At 37.3% G+C, this 22,412-nt stretch overlaps 3 protein-coding genes and 2 non-coding genes across 15 annotated transcripts; 2 read left to right on the top strand and 3 right to left on the bottom strand.

Moving 5' to 3' along the window:
* Positions 1 to 102: 102 nt before the first annotated feature.
* Positions 103 to 1,940, bottom strand: K04F10.3 (Vacuolar protein sorting-associated protein 28 homolog). Of its 2 annotated transcripts, none has more exons than NM_001129018.5 (6): positions 1,812 to 1,896; positions 1,675 to 1,768; positions 1,448 to 1,630; positions 1,233 to 1,400; positions 936 to 1,138; positions 103 to 468 (listed from the first exon to the last, which is right to left on the bottom strand). In NM_001129018.5, exons 1-6 carry the CDS (start codon positions 1,883 to 1,885, stop codon positions 402 to 404), a joined length of 789 nt encoding a protein of 262 aa, NP_001122490.1. In that variant the 5' UTR covers positions 1,886 to 1,896; the 3' UTR covers positions 103 to 401. The 2 variants fall into 2 exon arrangements, with proteins under 2 accessions (NP_001122490.1, NP_001122491.1); NM_001129019.4 differs by having other exon boundaries at positions 107 to 468; positions 1,675 to 1,762; positions 1,812 to 1,940.
* Positions 1,941 to 2,149: 209 nt separating this feature from the next.
* rde-3 (PAP-associated domain-containing protein) lies at positions 2,150 to 3,946 on the top strand. Its single transcript, NM_059433.8, has 8 exons — positions 2,150 to 2,341; positions 2,386 to 2,624; positions 2,674 to 2,892; positions 2,940 to 3,032; positions 3,084 to 3,169; positions 3,220 to 3,418; positions 3,490 to 3,615; positions 3,662 to 3,946. The coding sequence occupies exons 1-8, from the start codon at positions 2,165 to 2,167 to the stop codon at positions 3,846 to 3,848; spliced, it is 1,326 nt and encodes a 441-aa protein (NP_491834.1). The 5' UTR covers positions 2,150 to 2,164; the 3' UTR covers positions 3,849 to 3,946.
* bli-4 (Endoprotease bli-4) lies at positions 3,880 to 18,336 on the bottom strand (the record flags this gene model as incomplete). Of its 10 annotated transcripts, NM_001026372.7 has the most annotated exons (18): positions 3,880 to 4,216; positions 4,267 to 4,420; positions 4,474 to 4,701; positions 5,322 to 5,430; positions 5,482 to 5,660; positions 6,516 to 6,588; positions 15,004 to 15,134; positions 15,715 to 15,921; positions 15,974 to 16,083; positions 16,130 to 16,357; positions 16,409 to 16,585; positions 16,695 to 16,775; positions 16,821 to 17,138; positions 17,194 to 17,399; positions 17,460 to 17,603; positions 17,711 to 17,998; positions 18,043 to 18,151; positions 18,200 to 18,335. In NM_001026372.7, the coding sequence occupies 17 exons, from the start codon at positions 18,121 to 18,123 to the stop codon at positions 4,102 to 4,104; spliced, it is 2,829 nt and encodes a 942-aa protein (NP_001021543.1). The 10 variants fall into 10 exon arrangements, with proteins under 10 accessions (NP_001021543.1, NP_001367786.1, NP_001367785.1 ...); NM_001380517.2 differs by lacking the exons at positions 3,880 to 4,216; positions 4,267 to 4,420; positions 4,474 to 4,701 and adding an exon at positions 5,128 to 5,279 and having other exon boundaries at positions 18,200 to 18,317; NM_001316852.3 differs by lacking the exons at positions 3,880 to 4,216; positions 4,267 to 4,420; positions 4,474 to 4,701; ... (1 more) ...; positions 5,482 to 5,660; positions 6,516 to 6,588 and adding an exon at positions 10,222 to 10,652 and having other exon boundaries at positions 18,200 to 18,331.
* Positions 9,300 to 9,388, bottom strand: K04F10.9. Its single transcript, NR_101567.1, has one exon. It is a non-coding gene; the product is annotated as an Unclassified non-coding RNA K04F10.9 (non-coding RNA).
* On the top strand, positions 11,623 to 11,772 carry K04F10.8. The gene has a single exon (NR_050187.1). It is a non-coding gene; the product is annotated as an Unclassified non-coding RNA K04F10.8 (non-coding RNA).
* Positions 18,337 to 22,412: the final 4,076 nt, after the last annotated feature.

The raw sequence follows: 22,412 nt of genomic DNA, 5'->3' as shown, positions 1-22,412 counted from the left end.
ATATGAAGAAGCCATTTTTAAATTCTCAAAGTGAGAAATTCAGATTTTTTCATGTCGTTTGTTGATGTTAGCTCACACGTGAGCATGTTGCTTGGAAAATCTGAAAGAATAAATTCATTTCAACGAAATGGTGCAATCAAAAAAATCAAGCATCTACAGTACATATTTTCAAAGAAAATAAGCAATTATGTGTGGGGAAGGAACAATACAAGTAAATGTGACAGGCAGAAAGACACACAGGGACCAAATATTGAAATCTGATTAGGAGGGAAAAAGTGAGGTCAAAAATAAATAGTACAATCATTGCAATACATTTATAAACGAGTTGGTGAGAGATTCTAGTTAAGGAATTTTGATATGACAGTGGATTTTCTATTTTTCGATTGTGAAGAATTCAAAAGTTAGTTTGTAGAATCACCAGCAGCGTTGTTATTCGTTGGTTGAGTTTTTGCAGAACGTTGATGACTCCTGAAAACAAAAAGAATTTTAAAGACAAATCATGAGGTAGCAAATTTTTTGGAAAAAATATTCGATCATATTTTATTACGACGATTTCGAAAAAAATGTACCATTTGTAAATTTTCGAAAAAAAAATTACTGGAAACTTATGAACTTAAAAAAATTGTTTTTTAAAAAATTTAACAAAAAATACACTGGACAAAAAACTAGTAACTAGAGTCAAAAAATGGCTAAAATTGTTAAAATTTCAACAAAAAAATCTTACAAAATTTTTTCATACTATTTGCATATTTTTCCATTTATTATGAGTTTTTTGGTACATTTCCGTCGATTATGCAAAAATTTCATCTATCGACCAAAAATCGCAATCAATGAAAAATTGTCGTGAACGACAAAAATATGTGATAAATAAGTAAGAATTACTTTGAAGCGTTAAATTTGAAAATAATTTGAATTAAAAATTTATAATAATTTACCGCCATAATGACACCAAATCTTTCACATTTGCTTCCCGAATATCTTCCATTTCGAGCATCATTCTCATCAAAAAAGTCTCAATTTCAATGGTTTTCTTTAATTTTCGTCTGTTTTCCGACCGAATTTCTTCGCGAGCAATGGACTGATCGACGAAGAGTGTCATCTGAGCAAATTCGTCAATAATGCGTGTGTTGGCTTTTTCCTGAAACAAAAATGAATAAAAAGCCTCAATAAAAAGCCCAAAAGCGCTTGAGACCTCAAACGTTTTTAAATTTTGAGTTTATAAAATAACTCACTATTGCGTTATCTATAGCTGCTTGAGAAACTTGTCTTGGCCTTTCTCTGACGTTCTGAACATGTTTGACCATCATCTGCCGATGATTGTGCATAATTGCTTCAAGAGCTAACATCAAATATTCGCGAAGGCATCGAAGCTCATGGGTGTCTTTTTGTAGAAGAATCAACTGAATGAACTCGTTTTTAGGGTTTTCAAAAACATTGGTACAAAAACCTCTTGGTGGCGGCTCGTGTCGTTTGAAGAATTTTTAACCAAACAAACTCGTCCATCCGCATCCAAAGTGTAGTTTTTATTGTTTAGTTTGTTAACTTCTTCATTAAGAAGGTTTTGATGTCCACCATTCCGAGCTAAAAGCGATTCGAGGGTTCTTTTACTGCTGGCGATGCCGTCACTTGCCTGCAAGAAGATTAGTTATTGAAACACTAATACATTTCACTTACAATCTTTTTATAACTCTTGTCAAGACTTTGATTAAGCACGAATTTCTCCAAATTGTTGATAACCTTCTGCGAACTGGCGCTATCAGTCCTGTAACTTTTGAAGCGATAAAAACATTATTATGAACAGATTGACTTACCATTTTACAGTCGTTTCTGCAGAAACTTGTGCTGAATTTTCATCGGGAACAAAAATACTTTCATCATCGGACATGCTTCGCTTTTTTGATTAAATTACAAAAAAAAATCGTTGGAGAAACGAAGAATGTGCATAGTGCACGGAGAGTGCGCTAACACAACTCCTTTGCGCGGTATCGGTGCGAGTCCGGGAAATTCATAAAATTGTTTATTCGTTTCTTGGAATGTTAATGTTCATTTTTATACAGCAAGCACATTTGTGCATTTCCTTCCAGTTTTTTAAAAGAATTATATTGTCGCGCTTTATTTCACCTCCAATGAGAATAATAATTGAATATTTTTTGTAGTAACAACAATGTCTCAACCAAATAAAGATCAGCGAAGTCCAGAAGACATAGACTTTAAGGTCAAAGCGAATCCAAAAGCGTTTCACAAATTTAACGGAAAGTTTCAACGCGTTTTAAGGGATCACGAGGACGATTTCAATATATTGTCTATCAGTATGCAGGATCATTTCGATACTACGAAACAGGTTGCTTTGAATTAAATGAAAAATTAAGAGTTCCTTATTTTCAGCCAAAAGAGGAGTTCGGTAAAAAAATGGATTGGTGCTATCAGCTGAAGAATATAATTTCGAAGAACAATCCAACGTGGCTATTCAATATCGTGCCAACTGGAAGTACAGTAACCGGATTGGCCACTAAAAACAGTGATCTAGACGTTGCAATTCATATCCCACAAGCGGCAAGAGTTCTGGAACAAGAAGAACGTGGAAGAAATATCACAGATGACGAACGACAAGCATCATGGAGAGAGTTAGGCTTTCTCGGGATTAATTAATTATTTAAATGACATAAATTACAGAATTCAATTGGAAATCCTACAAATTGTCCGTCTTAACTTACAAAATGATGAACAGATCAATTCAAGAATTAATTGGGAACATGGAATCCAGCTCGTTCAAGCTCAAATTCAAATTTTGAAAGTGATGACGGTAGACGGAATCGATTGTGATATCAGTGTAGTTATGGATCGATTTCTGTCATCGATGCACAATTCTTTTTTGATTCGACATTTGGCACAGTTAGTTTTCTTGTTGTTAGACATTCTATTTCCAATTAATTTTGAAGTATCGACGGCCGATTTGCACCATTATGTGCAATCGTAAAACAATGGGCAGCCAGTACAAAAGTTAAAGATCCAAAAGATGGAGGATTCAACAGGTTAAATATTAATCACTTTATTTGAATTTATCTAAAATTCTGAAATTTCAGTTATGCACTTGTTCTACTGGTGATTCACTTCCTCCAATGCGGTACATTTCCACCAATACTGCCAAATTTGCAAGAAATCTTTAAAAGTGAGTGAATATATTCTCTGTTGTTTTTTTTTCATAATTAAACATTTCAGAGGATAATTTCATTGCTTGGGATGACAAAGTCTATCCATCAATTTTGAATTTTGGTGCACCACTTCCCAAGCCTCTTCCTAGAATTGCCCCAAATAATGCTCCACTGGCAAGATTGTTCATCGAATTTCTATATTACTACTCGATGTTCAACTTCAAAGAAAACTACATTGGTGCCAGGCCTGTAATGGTCATGGATCGGTAGATTTTTTTTTCTGTGAATACAAATTAACCAATTGGATCTTCTTCAAAATAATAAACTGAAATTTCAGAAGAACATCACAAAACAATATGGTTCGTAGTTCAACAAACAAAGAGGTGTGTATTCAAGATCCATTCGATGAGCACAACCCGGGAAGAACTGTAAGAACATTGAATAGAATTAAAGATGTTATGAGGTAACCTTGAAGAAAACACAGATTTTAATTAATTGCTTACTTTCAGAAGCACATATCAGAAGTTTCTCCCTGTCGAAGGCTCCGAATTCACGTTTCCTACACTAGATGATATTATCAATATGTCACCAGAAGTGCCTAAACCATCGCGTGCAGAAGTTCGAAACTTCCGAGCTGAAGCCACAGAAGTGAATCGAGTCGGCTTAGGTGTCTACTGTCGGAACTCATTTGTATAGTCTTAATATGTCGATGTTTTGTCTTGTGTAATTAATTCAACAATCTATTTATAACATGGAAACAGTACGGTATAATAAAAATAAACCCGGTATAAGACAAAAGAAACAATACAATCACATGATAAAAGGCCACTTGAAAACGTTTCAGGTTTTAAAATTTTGAAAAAGAAACAATTACCCGGATTTCACAAGCATACACAAAGAAGTTGGCAGAAAAATTACAATTAAAAACATGAATTTTGAAAGGTTTGGTTTAAACAATTTGAGGGTTCACAAATACTTCATCCTCATCATCGTCTTCATCGTCAGTGTGTGCTCCTAAATTGATAGCACCATTTGTGGCATTATATTGAGCAAGCGGCGCATATCTAAAAATATTAAAATTCGAATTACGGAGACGATAACTAGCAAGGCTTACTCTACGTTTGAGCTTTTCGTCTCACTTGCACACTTTTTACAGGCACAGATTCCACAAGCCGCAATCAAACTAACTACAATCCAGAACATCAATCCAAATCCAGATGATTTATTAGAATCAATCAAAAGTGTAGGATCCGGCTTGGAGCAGTCCTCTGAAAAAATAATTGTGAGAATACCTGGAAGATTTTGAGAGTGTCTTCCTTACCACATTGCCAACTCTTTGTTGATCCTTCAGGACAACACGGTCTACAGTATCCAATCGATCCTTTACCATAACCTTTTGAACATTTCTCACAGCTCATTGGACCAGGAGCGGTGCAAGTTTCGCATGAGGAGTCGCAAAGATCACATTTTCCAACAGCGTTGATGTAATATCCGTCACCACAAAGATCTTTTCTCCAGATACATTTAGCTTGAACAAGATTCGATTCATCTGAAATTTCACATTGTTTAAACAAAAAACTTGTAACATGAGGAAAATGGTTAGAGGCCAAGAATTTCAGATGTAAATATTCTAAGAGGAAAGTTTCAGTGTAGAAGTAGGATTTAGCCTGAAAAAAGAAAGCACTCAAACATTCACACACAATACCAAGTTTTTCTTCCTTTGATTTTTCTGCTGTAACTTTTTTCTTCTTCAAGATCACTATTTCCAGACGCGAATTTTGGCAATTTTCATAAAAGAAATACGGTACCCGGCCTACGACAATTTTTGTCAAATTCGAAAAGCTGAGAGCATTTAAAGAGTACTGTAATTTCAAACTTCCATCGATGCGGATTTTTTTAAATCGATAAATTAAATCGATAGATTTAAATCGAAATAAAGTTTTTCGATAAAAAAAATTTATTAGCAAAAAAAAAACTAAAATAAGAGAGAAAAAATAAAAAAGTCTAAATCAACAAGTTTCAAATTACAGTAATCTTTAAAGGCGCTCGGCTTTTTGAATTTAACAAACACTGTCGTGTCGCGACCAGATTCGTTATTTTTGGCGCAAAAATCGAAATTTTCAGCGTCTGGAGATTAACTTTTTATTCTGAAACTCTTATAAAACTTACAATCAGCAACCAATCCTGGAGGACATGACTCAACACACTTTCCATGATCATAGTGTGGCATATTATCCACATCAATGAGCAAAAGACTTCCAGGACACGTTTCACACACCTAAAATTATAGAATTATTTTTTTTTGGCAAACAATTATGTCACCAAATACCTCAGCTTTCGTACAAGTATGACAATGGGATGAGCACATTTTACACTTGTCACCATCCAAGTAGTAAGTATCATCGCATTTTTGAACACACTTGAATCCACTTCCTCCTTTATTTCGAAGAGTTTGAGTTAAATGTTTGCAAGCGAAACATGATGTTGCTGAGCTCGATTCTGTGCAACCTGTAAAAATTCAAAAATTTATTAACAGAAATATGTCTCATATGTGCATTTTTTTTTCGATTTTAATTCAAAAATACAGTAACTGGTATCGACACCACCAATTTTTTAACGCGAAAAAGTTTTACATTGAGGAGTACTGTCGCGAATAGCATGGAGCAGGATCTCCATTATTCACGACTTAATAATTATTCTATAATTATTGCATAATTATGTACTCTACAATGGACGCTAACAACACCGAGCATTTCTATCACCATCGCTCAAGGAACAACCAACAGTCAGTGCTAACAAAGAACAAGGACCATATTGCCAACCTTGGAGGGACTTCCCGAATCAGTTCTTGCTTTATGTTCTTGCGTTACTTGTCTATTAGTGTTACTAGTTGTCTATAATAAATCCTTGTAGAGTCACCAAGTGTACTGTTAGTTTAACTTATATAAAATACCACTGAACGCACTGCAAAACAAGTACTGTAGCTCAATTTTTTATAGATTTTCCTTAGTTTTCTTAACATTTTATGTATTTTAAAGTAAGATAAACTGCTTCAGCACAATTCTTCAATGATTTTTGAATAACATGAGAAAGCTTTGAAAATCAGAGAAAATCGAGCAACGCGGAAAATGTGGAAACTACAGTATTCCTTAAAGGCGCGCATTCTTTTGCATTGAAAAAATCGGCCGTGTCGAGACCGGGTACCGTATTTTTGAAGCAATAGTCGCAAAATTTCGCATCTGGACAATATTTCCAGTTGATTTTGAAATTTCTGCAATGTTTAATTTTTGACTTTGAAATTTCTGAAAAAAACCGAAAATACTTTTTAAACATTTATAGTAATCGCGAAAATCAATTCCTCACCTCCATTACATTCATCATGACAATTTCCAGCCGACGTCAAATCTGGAAATGAGATCGGAGCAGACTCTTCAACCTGTAAAACAACGATCTACCGTAATATCTACTGCGTTTCGTAAATTCAAAAAAGTTTTGGATGGACAATGTGGTGTGTTGTGTGTCTGCGTACCTCACTATCTCTCACTACTTTTTTTCAAATATTGTTTAAAATAAGAAATCGGATTAAATTTGTTCTGATAAAATGGATCATCATGCCGGGACGGAAAGCAAGAAACAAAACTAAATATTTGAGGATAATTGACAATAAGTACAAATAGACACACACACACACCACGACGTGTACAACCATAAAAGCATAAATAGGCACAATATTGGGATTACGGTAGATCGTGATGAGACCCTGAAAATTTGATGGGAACACAATTGAAACACGTATTTTCAGTACCCAAAATGAATTCATATAGTCTCAAACCGCGAATTGGCGATGAATGGCATCAAAAATACAGACAAGAATAATCAAGAAAATCGGTTGAAATTTGGTGAAAGAGTATAAAAAACTATGGGTACGAGAAGAAGAGTTCAATTCTTGTAATGATTTATGTTCACGAGCATGCTCCCAATTCCAATGTGAACTCTCTTCTAATGTCACTTCCCAATGATTTCGAATTCTTTCAACAACTTCATCACCCTACAATTGAAACATGAAACAATTTTAATTGCAAATAAAAATAAGTTTGCAGGGATCCTGATATTGCACGTCGAAATTTCATCTTTTCAGTAAAACTTATAGAAACATAAGAAAAAAATTAGCTAAAAAAGTTTCACAACCAATTATAACTTCCATAGGCCTCTACGCGCAGGGTCTCGACACGCGAAAAAGTGTTTTACTGTAACTCAAGAAGATTTATTATGGTTCCGGAAAGATGGATTCCTTCTACGGAGGTCGGAACACTCCACAACTGGACCACACTGGACCAGAAGTGGACCAAATATCCATCAACAACCCCAACAAGCGAAGCTGCACCGTCCCAGGACACTCGTCAGCTGCCCACCGCCCATTTTTTCTACGGGAGTAGGGTCTAGAGGGACCGCCCTACTCCAAACTTCGTCCCTCATCCATATCACTTTCCTGCGTCGGCTGCTTCTTACTCAATGTGGCGACGTTGAACAAAATTCAGGACCTCCGAAGAAGCCCCCAAGCTGGCCATGCACGGACTGTGGGAAGAGCGCTTACTCCGGTAGCTTTCAATGCAAAACCTGTTCGAACTGGACTCACATGAAATGCAGCAAAATCAGTATGGCGGAATTCAAGAAGAATGGACACACCTGTGCGAAGTGCAAACTGCAGAGGCCGACCATTCCTAACCTCCCGCCGCCTCAGCCGTTGATCCCGTCAAGCACTCCAAGAGCCAGGCCTGGAAATAAGGCCCCAATACGACCTCCGAGGCAACAATGTTCCACGAACCAATTTTGATCTCCAAGGTGAAGACCATAAGCTGGAACATTAATGGATGGAACGCCAAAACTCCTGACCTTCTCACAATCATTGCTGAGACAGACCCTGACGTCATCCTCCTCCAAGAAATTAAGATCGCCGTGGATGCGACCGGGAGAACACCCCAAGGCTACAAAGCCACAGTGGCTCCTAGAACAAGTCATGGTGGTGGTCTGGCCACCCTCGTCAAAGACTCGCCCGACTTCCAAGTAATCAAGAAGACCATCTCCCCCGCCTTCGAACTGATCCAAATTCAGCTCAAAAACGACTTGGTCATCTCCAATATATACATACCTCCACAGACGCAGGATTCACCCGTCCCAGAGGTCATGAAGAAACTAAGCGAGATAATGGACAGACAGTTTAATCACCTGATGTCCGGTGACTTCAATGCGCACTCAGATCTGTGGTTCCGTGCGGCAAGCGAGAACACCAGAGGAGCCAAAGTTGCTGAACTAGTCGAACAAACCCCGCACTTGATAATAATGAATGAAGATACGTTCACTCGAGCCGATACACACTCCATCTCATCACCCGACATCACTATAACTACCTCCGACATCGCCTCCCTCTGCAATTGGTCGACACTTCGCAAACTCGCATCGGACCACCTCCCCATTCTCATACACACGAACTCGGCATGCCCAGCTGTACCCCGACCGAAGAAGTGCATCGCGAATTTCAGGAAAGCCGACTGGCTGACCTACAGGAAATCAATCGAAGCTAAGCTTGACGATTTTAATGGTCCAAATGACGTGATCAGTATGGAAAGGTACTTGTCGATAGCCATTCTGGAAGCTGACAGGATCGCCGTTCCGAAAGGTACAATCAAGCCAGAAGACCACAGAGAATCAGGAGAGATTCGCGCTCTCCAAGCGGAACTGAGTCAACTCCACCACAGAAACCCCATGGACCCCACCATTCAAACGCTTTCCAGAGAAATCCAGCTCAAGCGAATTATCAGCAAAAGGGAACAGTGGAGAGAAAAAGTTGATACCATGGAAGCCAAGCGAAAAACAGATTGTAACGTGGCCTGGAGAATGATCCGAGGCATGAAACGACCTACACAAAGCGCATGCCCGGTTGACTTTGGAAATGGAATCCCGATCACTGGTAAAGTTGCTGCCGACAGGATGGCTCGACACCTCGTCAATGCCGGAAAAGGCAGTATGAGTACATCTGAGGAAAACGAGTGGAGGCGAATGAAACGTACCCAATACATGGAAGCGAAAGTAAGTGGTTGGTCAGCAGATATCACGACGGCAGAATTGGCTCTTCTATCAAGTAAGATGAGAAACTCGAAAGCCCTTGGTCCAGAAGGATTCTCCCAATGCCACATCAAGAACCTGCCAAACTGTGCATTCCACTTTCTGGCCGCGATGTACAATCAGTCCTTGAACACGAATGTGATTCCCGCAAACTGGAAAAAAGCAGTGGTGATCTTCATCCCGAAGCCGAAGAAGGACCCCTCCAAAGCAAGCTCATACCGCCCGATATCTCTGCTCTCCCCAATTGCTAAACTTCTGGAAAGGTGCATCCTGAAACGTATCTCGGATCAGATTACTTCACCAGCCTACCAACATGGATTCAAAGCGGAGCACTCGACGTCAACTGCACTCACTGAGGTCATCAACTCCATCGTCGGCGGACTCAACATGAAGCAGCCGGCAAAGCGCACAGTGATGACCTGTCTTGATCGGCCTTTGATAAGGCGCGCGGCCTTTGACCAGGGAGCCACCTCTAAATCTACAGGAGGCGACCAAAACCCACTTGAGCAGACTCAAAGGTACGAAGGCAGAAGCGCAAAAGGCCAATCACACAAGATTCGTTCGCGAATTCTTGAACTCGGCCCCACCCAACAGGATCCTGGGAGCCACGCCGCCACCATTGAATAGTTCTGAAGAATCTAGCCTCCCAAAAGCCACCAGAACGGAACTGGCTCGACTTCGCTGTGGACACTCCTTACTGATCCCCAGGTACAAAGCGAGAATTGAAGGAACCCCCATCGGACATGCGGATGTGGAGACAACGAGGGAGGGATCGATCACTACTTATCCTGTGGAAGATCGCATCCCATATCGAAAGAAAAACTATGGACGTCCCCAATGGAGGCCGCCCGAGCCCTCGGGCTGGCCTACAAACCATATGACCCGGGTGGAGGAGCAACGACGAGCGTCTGAAAACGGCGCTGCGCCGCCTGTTGCACAACAACAACAAAGATTTATTATGCATCACCGTCTCCAAATTAAATTAAGCATTGCTCCAAAGATTTTTTTTTCCAAAATTATGATGCATTAGCGGCCAGTAAACTGATTTGCGTTACAGTAACCCGCTGTCAACGTGGCGAGACCCATGTGCTTAGTACGTCTACGTAATACAAATGATATTTCGACTGGTAGCGTATCTGGATCCAAGCAAAACGAGCAAGTGGGACTAGAAAACGGGGATTTGTCAGGGATCGGGACCTAGAAAAAATAAAATGAATAATTTAAACAACATGATAATCATCGAGAGAAAATATTTAAACCTGTAGAACAAATTGTGAGTATGTGGCATGGTTTTCAATATATAATCTTGTTTCAATAAAAAAATTGTGTTCAGGGAAAAGCTCGTTGGATATATCTTGCAGATGACTTGCGTACTTGCTGAAATTCTATTGAGTTTTAAAATATCTGAAGAGAACGTCCCATTGGAAGAAAAAAAAATTAATTAACGAGAGTCCCGGTAAAACAAGAAAACAAATCACGGCAAGATTATCCAACTGCAAAAAAAACAAAAATTATCGCCAGGGCCTGTTAACACCGGGCGTTCCGCCAAACATTTTCATGAAGAATTGATCAAAATAATTTTTCAAATTGGCTATGCCAGTCTGATACGATGAAAATGTCCATGGCGATATAGACTTTTCTCCCTTCGAGAAATCCACCAAAAGCGTTTCGTTTCCGCCATTCTTTGTCGACTATAAACATGAAAAGAAACTATTTAGATTTTTTGAAAACTATTTTCGTGCAAAATGCAGGAAAAGTAAAAGAGTAAAGACAATGGAAAATTTGAAGTGAAACGGTGGATTTTTTGTAAAAAGTAACTGCGATGAAACAATTTTCACCATATCTAACGCGCATGGGTGTCGCCACGCGGGTAATAGAATAGAGACCCATAAATTTACATGAGTTACAGTAACTCGAAGTCTGCGTGGCGAGACCCTGCGCGTGAGATATGGTGGAAGTTCTCATTTTTAGACGGCTATGTATTATCTCAACTTCATTTTCCCATTGTCAAAACTCATTTTTAAATTGAAAAGGGGAAAAATCAAGTTAATTCAAGTTATTAATCGAGCGGAGAAGTGGATGGGAAAGTAAAACTGAAATTTGGTTGAAATTCCATTCAGGGAAATTAAATCATGCAATTAAAATTAAATTAATCAATTGAAAACCAGGCTCAAACTCATTCAGATTATGCAGGAATTAGGAATATCAACAATTGAAATTACATACTCGGAGGATGAAGAAACATTCTTAGCACAGATAAAAATACCCGTGACAAGGAGAATATAATATATGAAGTTAAACATTATAAAACATCAAATTTGAGCAAGAAACGGATTGAATCCCGAAACAAGAGAAAACCGTGTAAATGAATGACCTCAAACTGGAAATGAGAAACGGCTAGAAATAAACTAAAATATAACTGTGAGAAGAAAAAAAAACTAGAGCTTTTCAGCGTCTGACAATGCTCTTTCAATCATTTTTCGTTCAGCTTCTTCCTCAATTGACGCTGCAATTGCCTTCCGAAGCTGCTCATCTTCAGATTCCCTAGGTGATAGTGAAGTCATTGCAACGTCTTCTGGAGCTGAAGGAGTCGGAGCTCCAACTGTAGAATCTTGAACTTGTTGTCGTCGACATGCATAAAGGCCAACGCCAAGTACGAGACATATGACGATGATTTGAATGACAACGAGAACACTCGGCATTCCAATCTGTAGTGGGGGAATAGGAAAATAGATGAAACGCTGGGAGCATGCAGATTTGTTTTTTTTGTTTAATTTTTGGACAACCAACAAAATGTTCTCGTAAAAAGTATTCATCATAGTGAGGTCAAAAGGGAAAATGACACAGAAAATGGGGAGACAAGTTTCAGAACACATCGTAACCAAGGATAAAGGGACAATAAATCTAATTTTAAGCTCTATGAAGCTGTGAGCAGTGAAACAGAAAATAATTCATGCGTTGACGACGAGGTGGATAGCGATGGTGATTAGTATCTAAAAAAGGAAACAAAATTTAAACAAAAAGAAATGTTTTCAATTTATAATTAACACATACGAACTGCAAGTATTTTTCTTTTTTTTATTTTATTTTTACCGTAGAAGTTTATTCTCACTACGAGGTCGCTCATCATATTTTTATTCTGCTTATACACTTATTTTTTACTTCTCTGAAAATCTTACTTTTCACTTAATATTTTGTGCCACCCAACGACATGCAAGTGAAATAACAATTAAAAACACCGTAGAACCAATTTAAAAAGACGACGACGTGACACTCAGAGAATCAATTTACAGTTATATTTACATTTTTCTTTTCGAATTCTTCTTATTTCAATGAGAAAATTATGCAATTTTCCAGTTTAAAACATAAAATAAAAACAAAAGGAAATCCCGCACTTTTGAAGGTTTGTGATGAATGCATGAATGATTGACCGGGAAAAGGAGGCAACAGAATGAGAATGAAGAGTATAAGGAATGGAATATAAACATGGAAAGACTGAAATTCACAAGGAAAAATGCAGAAAAAAAGACCCAACACCTGAAACAAAGATGACCGTGAGGAGATGGTGGTAAATTAAATAATATCGAGTTCAATTTGATACAGACATTGTGAAAAAGAAGGCACCGGGAGGGATGATTCAAACAAAAAGAAAACATTATCGGGAGATGAGAAAGTGAGCACCAGAGATTTTGAAACGGGGAAAACCGAGAGAACACAATGGACTAATTACGAATATTTACAAGAAATGTCTGGCTAGTGGTTTTTCCTATAGTGCTAATTATACCAAGATTCAACTTGTTCATTCCAAAAACTTTTAAAACCTAGTAATTAGTCTTTAGAATAGTGATTTTTAAAAGTAGAAGTTCGTGAAAATACCAAAAAAAAACGTGCAACAATGTGTTGAATGCTCAATTTCACATTACAAAAAACCCATATAGGACAACATAAAAACCTCTATCCAGACATTCCCATACACAATTATCAGTTTCCCATTACGAGAAAAGTACATATAGAGAAAGAAATGTAGAAGAGGATTGATGGATCATCCAACACAAACATAAAAAACCCCGAACATCTAATGCTTGTATCGTCGTCGATGCACCGGTTCTGGCTGATGTTTCCTGATCCTTCGTGACCAGACCCATCGCTGTGACACAGGATCCCAAACCCATTGACCAAACGTCGCTTGTTGAAACACCGACTGCGGCTGCGGTCGCTGTGGGACCCATTGACGCTGCTGTGTCACACCGGATGGAATTGGCATTTGGCGAACACGCGAGAAGGCTTGTGGACGTTTTGAGAACGTTCGCTTCTGTAATCACAACACAACGAGCATGTGGGACAAGAAAATAATAACTGAGAGCATTCGGGGGACAATTAGGGAAATTTTTTCAATTATATTCTTAATAAGCTATGCCTTAAAATTGTATTGAAAGTTAAGTTAATGCAAAATTTGATATCCTACTTTTATTTGAATTTATCGAAATGGTATGAGGAAAACTAACTAACATTTATTTGTTAGCACATCAAATAGTTTACTCGCTGCCTAGACAAATACTAAATTAATTGATTAGTCAAAAGAAATCTACGTGGTCGTGGGAGATAAATGTAAGTTGGACGATGGTTACTAGTGGATTGATAAAATGGTGGAGGAGTAGGGTAAGAGTTAGAAAACTGAGCAAAGGGAAGTAACGATTGGTGGATAGAAGAAGGAGAAAGACGGTAGTGTTGCGAACTGGCAATTCTCAGCAATGGTTCATTCTGAATGAAATTTCAAAAATCAAATGGAAAATTTAGAAACTCTAAATAATTGAATCTAATAGCAAACAATAAATTGAATTGCGCAACTCTACCGTATTCTAAATTCTATCAACAAAAATCTGATTAGATCGGTGTGAAAACAGAGGGAGTGAAGTTAGAGATGTGTTTTATGAAAAAGATCTGAGACAAACTGAATATAGTGTTCGAATTATGCAAATTCTTTGACAAAATGCATGGATTGAACAATATTCAAACTTGTTCCAAATCAACACGTAGAACTTAACCAATCAGGGTAAGAGAGGTGCAAAGGGAAATAAATTGGGAAACAAAAAATTTGTTGAAAAAGAATTTTGAAAAAATGGAAATTTTATTAGATTTAAAAAAACTATGTGGGAGTAGTTGTCGCTTCACTGCAGAAAACAATGTGGACGTCTAGTTGAACAAAGAAATTAAAGAAATAAAGAAATAAATATAACTGTTAATCAATTCTCTTTTTAATTAAAAAGTTGATTCACATCACAATAACAACAAGAACATAGACGAAGACGAGTTCACAAGAAACATTAAAAAGTCAGCGACACATTTACATAGAGACATACAGATACATACACAAGGAAATTATGAATAGAAACATGAATAAACTGAAAATTGTGGCAGAGGTAAGGACGATGAATAATTATGAGAAAATTAGGCATTTTGTTGATTTTTTCAATTTTTCAATTTGAAAATTGATTATCACACCAGGCTCACACACTCGCAAGCACACACACTCTGTGGGTTGGGAATTTTCAAAATTAAAACACAACTATCACCGAAACCAAATTAGATAGAAAGTGAGAAGAGGGGAAGGGTAAATCAGTTTGAATTCAAGGGCCCCTAAATATGAAAATAAAAACAAAGGAGACAACACAACACACACACAAAGAACAATATGATTCTATCCGAATCCTCCGAAAAATGTGCGTACCTGAGAAGTGAGTTGATGAACGCGTGAGAGAACTCCTTGGGATGTTGCAGGAGTAGCCGAGTAGACAGGATCACCTGATTGAGCTGGATCAGCAGTTCCATAAAGAAGAAGAGTCCAATCGTGGAACGTACCTGAAATCACCATATATGGTTCAAATATTTATAGGGAAATTTTTCGCTTCAATTTTGAATTTTTTACTATTACCTAGTCACGAAATTTTACGCCAGAAGTATCGAAACCGGTCTCAGCACGACAAATTTTTGTTAACCGCTAAAAATTTGCGTTTTTTTTAAATAAATAAATATGGTCTTATTGAAAAACTATGAAAAAATCAACCAAAATTCAGCAGCAACAAAAGTTTGAACTTACAGTACTCTTCAAAGGCGAACATATTTTTTAAATAGAAATCAGAGCTGTCGTTTTTTTGGGAAAAATGGATTTTTCATTAAAAAAAAAAAGAAAAACGAAAATCCTTCCGTTCGTTCAAATTTTAATGTTTTATGAAAAATTTCCGTTGTGTCCGGTTTAAAATCGAAAATCGATTTTTTTGTTGGTTTTTTCATATATTCGTGTTTTTTGGTCCAAATTTCAAATAAAAAACTTTTTGGTCGAACATTTTTTTTGCAACAGTCCTGATAGAAATAATGCATTTCTTAGCGTATTCTCGATGTGTGTGTGTGTGTGTGTGTATACATTTAAATAAATTCTCACCAGTAGCAGCTGGATTAGTGGTGACTGATTCCACCATGAGAAGCCATGTTCCACGTGGATCTTCTCCCCATTGTTGGACTGAAAGGAAAGGCCACTTGTGGAATCCGTTAGCATTGAAATCTTGTGGTCGTGGTGGAAGAAGAACCGATCGGGTGCCGGATGGTGAGAAGAGCGTAAGCTTCAGATCGCCACGTTTCAGATATCGAACTGAATTCAATTTGATAAGATTTGTAGAGAACAGTATCAATTGAAAACTGACCAGTAGCATGCACTTGAACGTGTTCCAAATATAAAACAGGGGTTCCTGACTCGCATCCATTCACATCTAAAGTGAAATTAAGTTGGAAACGACCCACAATTGGCCGAGGACTGTAATGATCGTATTTTTTCCAGAGAAATCTATGATTGAACCTACTTTGGATTAGCAAGTCTGTATTCATATGTGCAAATGTGCTGCTCTGGGACTGTCTTCCATGTTTTTGCCATATTGACAAGTGCACCACCATCGATTAGACCATAACCGAATTTATTGCTAACCATACGTCCAACACCATTTCTTGACCATCCAGGATTATTCTCAAGTGGTTTCCAGTTGGCGGTTCGAAGAACAAGATGTTGCATATCACGCCATGTTAATTCAGGACTGAAATTAAAAAAAAACAGTGAGCAAGTTTTCTGGAATTAATAAACTAACTTAGCCTCTAAAGCAAGAGCAATAATTCCAGCTGCCAATGGAGCAGACGCAGAAGTTCCTGTATGCTTATCAGTACATCCTCCAGGAACATCAACGGTCACAATTGCTGGTTGACGGAAATCCGCAGAACTGTATGTTGTTGCAATTGATGATGGGCATTCTTCCAAATACCATGGTCTGTAGACAAGTAGAATAAGAATTTGATAGTAGAAAATCCATTTTTTATCTTCAGAATATCAATTTTCATTCAGACAAATTAAGGGTTTATAGTAATATAAAATCATACCTGTGATTATCATAAGTAGCCGAAGATATGGAAAGCGTGTAGACTGAAGTTGTGTAACCATCAGCTGAACATGAGTCTTGCCTAAACATTCTTGTTCACAAAATTCTCTTTTCAAAACTAAAATACCTTGATCCACCGTTTCCACTGGCCCATACAAAAATGTTTCCTTTTCCACCTCTGCCATTCTTGATTCCACGATAAAAAGCTTCTCGGGCAAGTGGACCTGGACCATCAAAAGTCTTTCCGTCGTCTTCAGGTCCCCATGATGCTGAGTATATATCAATATGATCTTGATTCAAAGACAATGACGCAGCTTCGACAGAATCCGAAACAGCTCCATCAAGCATACGAACTCCTCCTATTTTTGCTTTGAAGGCAACACCGACACCACATTGATTGTTTCCGGCGAGTGCAGCTACTTCTCCAGCACATCTTGTACCATGTCTAAAACAATTAAATGTCATAAATTTCTGAAGAACATGTGTTTAAAAATTCTTACTTGTTATCTCCATTGTTTTGTGGTGTTGGATCATCATCGTGATCATTGATATCTGTTGACGCGAGTGGATCGTAGTTCGCTGCCAAATCAGGATGATCTCTTTGAATTCCATCGTCAAGAATCGAAACTGAAACATTTCTGCCTGCATATCCTTGAAGCCACGCTTGACGAACATTCATATCATATCCACCAACTGCTCCACCATGCTGTAAATGTATCAGTTGGTTTTTTTTTCTCTTTAAAGAAAATTTGAATTTGAAACTCACCAAATACCACTGGTCTTTATAAAGTGGATCAGGAAATGGAAGTGATGGAATTTCTCGTGGAGACTGTGGCTGCTGTCGTTGAGCTCTACGAGTACCATCACGGTTCAAAACCGAACGGCGGAAGGGGTTAGAATGATGAACATCCTGAAAAATATTAATTGTCAGAAAAAACTCTAAAGCTAAGATAAAAAGAAAAACGGTAATGATTCTGGATAAATATCATGTAGGTTGAATATTTCTAAAAAACTAACATTATCCAGGAGAATATAATCTCTTTTGACTCTCTTCTTCGGTCGCTGTTCTTCAACCCATTCGACGGCTGGATGTGAATCCAATCGTTCAACAATCGCTCTTTTATGTCGCCGTGTCCTTGTTGTTTCCGAGTGATAAAGGAAGTAGTGAGTATCCAAAAACGGATCACCTTTTACATGCATGTCATGATCAGCAGCTATTCGCCGTGCAAGCTCATCATCTCTTTTTGCTAAACGTATTACGGTATGTATTGGTTCCCCACAGGCACCTATACTTTCATCGCAAATCTGAAAAGTATAATAAGTATTTTAGAGTTGATTGAATAACTTACGGAATCATGTTCAATAGTGAATGCAACTGCGATTAAAACTGCCAGAATTTGCCATGCTATCCGGCCTATCGATATACGCATCACGCGTTTGAGAATAAATGTGGATGATCTGAAATTGTAGATTTATAGAATAAATTCACAAATTCAACGAACTCACATGCTCTAATAATAATAATAAATCCGTTTTGGGTGACTGATATGGGTGAGTATTGAAAATGTTCGACGATTCGCTGGGTGCAACGGGTTATTCTTTTTCGTTTATTCTGACATCGACCCGAAGCGAACGTCTGAAAAATAGCCGAATTAATTTGGAAAGCGGTTAAAAAAGAGAATAATAAAGAAAATGACAGTTTTTTCGCGAAAAACAAGAAAAATTAAAATTTCAGAATATTTGTTTAAAATTGGCTATCGGAGGCACTACTAAACTGGGAAAGTCTCATTCGGGGAATAAGCAATTAGATGCATTTAGAGAGATCGATTATAAAAACTGAATACTACAAAAAGAAAAAAGTTTTAAAAATTAAATATGCAATTTTAACGCCGAGAAAATGGAAAAATAAGAAGTTTTCAGAGTTTGAACTCGACAAAAGAGTTTCTACGGAATAAAATACAATTTGCGCACCGTGGTGTTTCACATGAAAATACGCTCTATCGATAAAAACGATACGACCAAAAAATAATTTTTATTTCCGCACAAGAATTGACTTTTCACAAAATCTTAAAAAGAAGTCATAATTTGAAAATAAATTAAGAAACACAATCTATCGTTGACCTCGGTTTTACTTGTTCAGCCTTGTGCTGTGCTGAAAATTAATCTCCAAACCGGTTAAAAGTGTAATATTTCTACCGAAATCGAAAAAAAACCGAGAAATTTCAAGACATAAAGGACAAGTGTAAGAAAATATAAAAATTAGCCTAGTCTGTCTGAGAAAATTGAAAGAAATTGGAGATTTTGATTGGCACTTTTTGTTGTTGCAATTCGATACCGATTTCCTCTGTTTTGTCAGGTAGACTCTATCCTGAGATATCATGAGCCCGATGTAATAGTACTAAAATTTACAACCGTTTTTCGACGAATTGGAGGTCAAGAGTTTTACTCACAAAACTAAAATATAGCCAATGCGCTGCGTTCAGAAGTTCAAAAAAATTCTACTCACACTTTTTTACTGGCAAGATGAGAGAAATTTCTCGAGAAATACAATATGTAGAAACTAGGAACAATTAAAACAAAGTTCAAATAAAAAAGTTAGAAAACGAAAGGTTATTTCATGGGATTTTCACGCTATGGGTCAAACACGATTTATTTATTCGATTGGAAAGTGAGAAGCTTGTGGCGAGAAGAAGAAGATGCTGAAGGCGTGTGAGAGGAAGGAACAATGGAAAGTGAAATCGGACTGAAGGCTTTTCTCAAGAATATGCTATGTCTTCTGACTTGTTCGTGGCGAGACTCAGCAATTGTCGAGGAATGAAAGATTGTTCCGTTAGACTGTTTGCCCATCACAGTCACTCTCTAATAATATTTTCAAAGTTAACTTTAAAAGCACTCTAAATAAATTAGACAGGGAAAATTGACGATGAGGAGCGTTAAAATGCAACATTTTGCCCCATATATACGGTAGCCGGTCTCGAAACGAAAATGTTCTGTTAAATGTGAATGGGTGTGCGCCTTTAAAGAGTACTGTAACCTCGAACTCCTCGTAGCTGCGGAAACTTCATTGATCTTTGATACGGAGTTTTCGATGGAAAACGAATTTAATCTCTACTGAAAAACTAAAATAAACACATGCAATTTTTAGGAATCGGGAGAAAAACTATTGAAACTCAATCAAAACGGCAGAGGTAGAAACTACAGTACTCTTTGAAGACGCATACTCTTTTGCATTTAACACAAATTTGTCTTGTCGGGACCGGATAATCGAGCTTTACCTGAATTTCGATTTTGTGTTACATTATACAGAATCTGAATGAGTTTTAAATTACTAGACGAGTTTACAAATTCTCAAAATTATCAATTGAAACTTCAAGCACCTGACCTAAATAATATGCTTGTAACAGGGACTATGAAAGTGAAATTAGCAAAAGCCATGAAAATTTGCCTCATATTGTTTGTTTCGGTAGACATACATGTAGGTAAAAGGAAGTACGCGCCCTCGTAAGGCATCTCTCTCATTTGGTGCCGAGAGTGCATTCAGTCACAGAAGTTCAGAGAAAAAAAGAATAGTGAACAGAAATACTCTTGTGAGAGTAGTGAGTAGACGGAGATCTCTCTTATTCAATAGAAGAACGGTACACAGTTCGAGGTCAACTTGATCATCATGGTTTCTGTTGGGCGGACGCGAGATGAGAAAATTGAAAAAAAGAAAAGGTAAGAGTAAAGAGAAAGAAACAGATTGCGTCGAGATTTAAATGGGGGAAATACCATGACTAATCTTTACCTCGCTCGCTGAATTTTTAATAGATTAAATAAAAAAACCGGTTATGTTTTTGTCAAAAAATGGGGGATGTTTGGGTTGGCGAGAAAAAAAAGATTGGAATTGGATTTTGGTTTTTTGTCGATCTATCTCGCCAAAAAAGGTTCGCGCCTGAAAACAAAAGTACAACACTAAAAATTTTAAAATTTTAACAACATTATAATACAACTCTCGATGCTTACTACGTGGCCGTGACAAGTACAAACACCGTTATTTTTTCGAAAATTGGCTCGATGGACTTATAGGATCGGGTAAGGATTTTTGTTGGGTTTCTAATGATTTCATAACGTTTTCCCGTTATGAAATCATTAAAAACCCAACAAAAATCCTTGCCCGATGTTTATCTATTTCGAGGAAGCTTAGCATAGAAATAAAAAACACCAGTTTATTAACACATTTTATATAGGTTTTCCCATTTTGGCAGAAAGCATTCGACACAATTTTCATCACGTTACCTAGTTCGAGCTCGATCTAAACTAGAAAAAGTTAACAAAACATTGATCACCAGAAACTGATATTGGCCACCAGTTATACACAGATCACATTAATCAAACTAGACGACTATCATTAAAGATTCACAATTGATTAGGGGGAAAGAAGGAATTTTTGAGATTTATATCTCAAGATTTATTAATAAATAATTATTAATACAGGTTATGATTTTGACTTTTTGAACAAAGTCAATTGGATTTTGATGATTGGTTATTTGGGAAAGTACCTGGTGACATCATAATGGAAGAATAAAGTTTAGGTTGAAAAGTTGTTTTTGAAGTTAAGTAATCTAAGTATGATTTCCAGAAATTGCGGCTAGTATACGCAGTCGAAAATTGAGTCCTCCATAGTGCGACTTCACATGGAATTCACACTTGGAAGTCTGGCACATTTTCTGTAGATCAAAATCGGAAAAGTGCAGATAATCTAAAATTTAGGGCCGAAATAACCTGGAAAGAAACATTATGTAGCACACATGTGACGCCATAGATGACCGTGAAATTTGGATTTCTCAGACAAATTGGAAGAGCTAATGAAATCTCAAGAGCACTTCATTGTGCTCTCTTATCGTAATTGCTTCAAATCTACAGAAATCAGCTGTGTATATCAGAAAAAAGTGGAGAAAAGAAGAGAAAAGTGATAAAATATGCAGTGAATATGACACATACATGCATACGCTTCTCATTTTCTCTAATCCCTCTCAATTCCTTATCATCTCTCGTACAATTCCTCGATTTGGCTGTAAAGCCAACAAAACACACACACAACAAATGTTACTGTGAGGAGGGATAGGAACTGAGTGACAGTAACAGTTTTGAATCAGAAAGAGAAAAAAGAAGAAGCAGTGAGAGATGAAAAAGATGCAAAGAACCTGTTAGATTCAAATCGAAAATGGAGAAGATTGAATGGGATGAAGGATGAAAAAAAAAGAAAAGAAAAAGGAACCGAACCGAGAAAAGACGATAAAAGGATAGTCACTGCGAGAATTAAGAAAATGTTGCGAAATATAAAAGCATACAGCATGAATATCTTATCACTAGAAAAGTATTTGCCTTCTACCTACCTATGTGCATGCCTACCGTATGCCTTCTGAATTTTGATGAGGTGAACTGTGTTAACGCATTTCTCACTATGACAGTAATTGCCAGTTGACACGTGGTAGGCAGTCATATGGTATACATGAGGCTTACTTTAAATATACAAATGAAATGTGGAGTAGCGCCAGTGTGCCAATTTTTCAAATTTGAAGTCTAAAAATGGGGAGTAAATATGGATCTTAATTTTGTTATAAATGCTTTATTCGAAAGTATTGGGGTTCAAATTCAAACATGCAAAAGTTTCTCTAATTTTCAAAAATGCCGACTAGAGTTTTTATTATGAGTGTATGGATATACACCATAAGTGTAT

This window comes from Caenorhabditis elegans, chromosome I, assembly GCF_000002985.6.
Source record: "Caenorhabditis elegans chromosome I".
In the NCBI taxonomy this organism is placed as follows: domain Eukaryota; kingdom Metazoa; phylum Nematoda; class Chromadorea; order Rhabditida; family Rhabditidae; genus Caenorhabditis; species Caenorhabditis elegans.
This window is presented reverse-complemented; position numbering and strand designations above follow the sequence as displayed.

Bases quoted from the DNA above. Each gene is read 5' to 3' on its own strand.
- rde-3 (NM_059433.8), top strand. From the start codon at position 2,165: ATGTCTCAACCAAATAAAGATCAGCGAAGTCCAGAAGACATAGACTTT. The intron at 2,893-2,939 runs GTTAGTTTTCTT...TTAATTTTGAAG, and splicing joins TTGATTCGACATTTGGCACA to TATCGACGGCCGATTTGCAC. The intron at 3,170-3,219 runs GTGAGTGAATAT...TAAACATTTCAG, and splicing joins TTTGCAAGAAATCTTTAAAA to AGGATAATTTCATTGCTTGG.
- K04F10.3 (NM_001129018.5), bottom strand. From the start codon at position 1,885: ATGTCCGATGATGAAAGTATTTTTGTTCCCGATGAAAATTCAGCACAA. The intron at 1,769-1,811 runs GTAAGTCAATCT...TCGCTTCAAAAG, and splicing joins GCAGAAACGACTGTAAAATG to TTACAGGACTGATAGCGCCA. The intron at 1,139-1,232 runs GTGAGTTATTTT...TTTTTGTTTCAG, and splicing joins CAGCTATAGATAACGCAATA to GAAAAAGCCAACACACGCAT.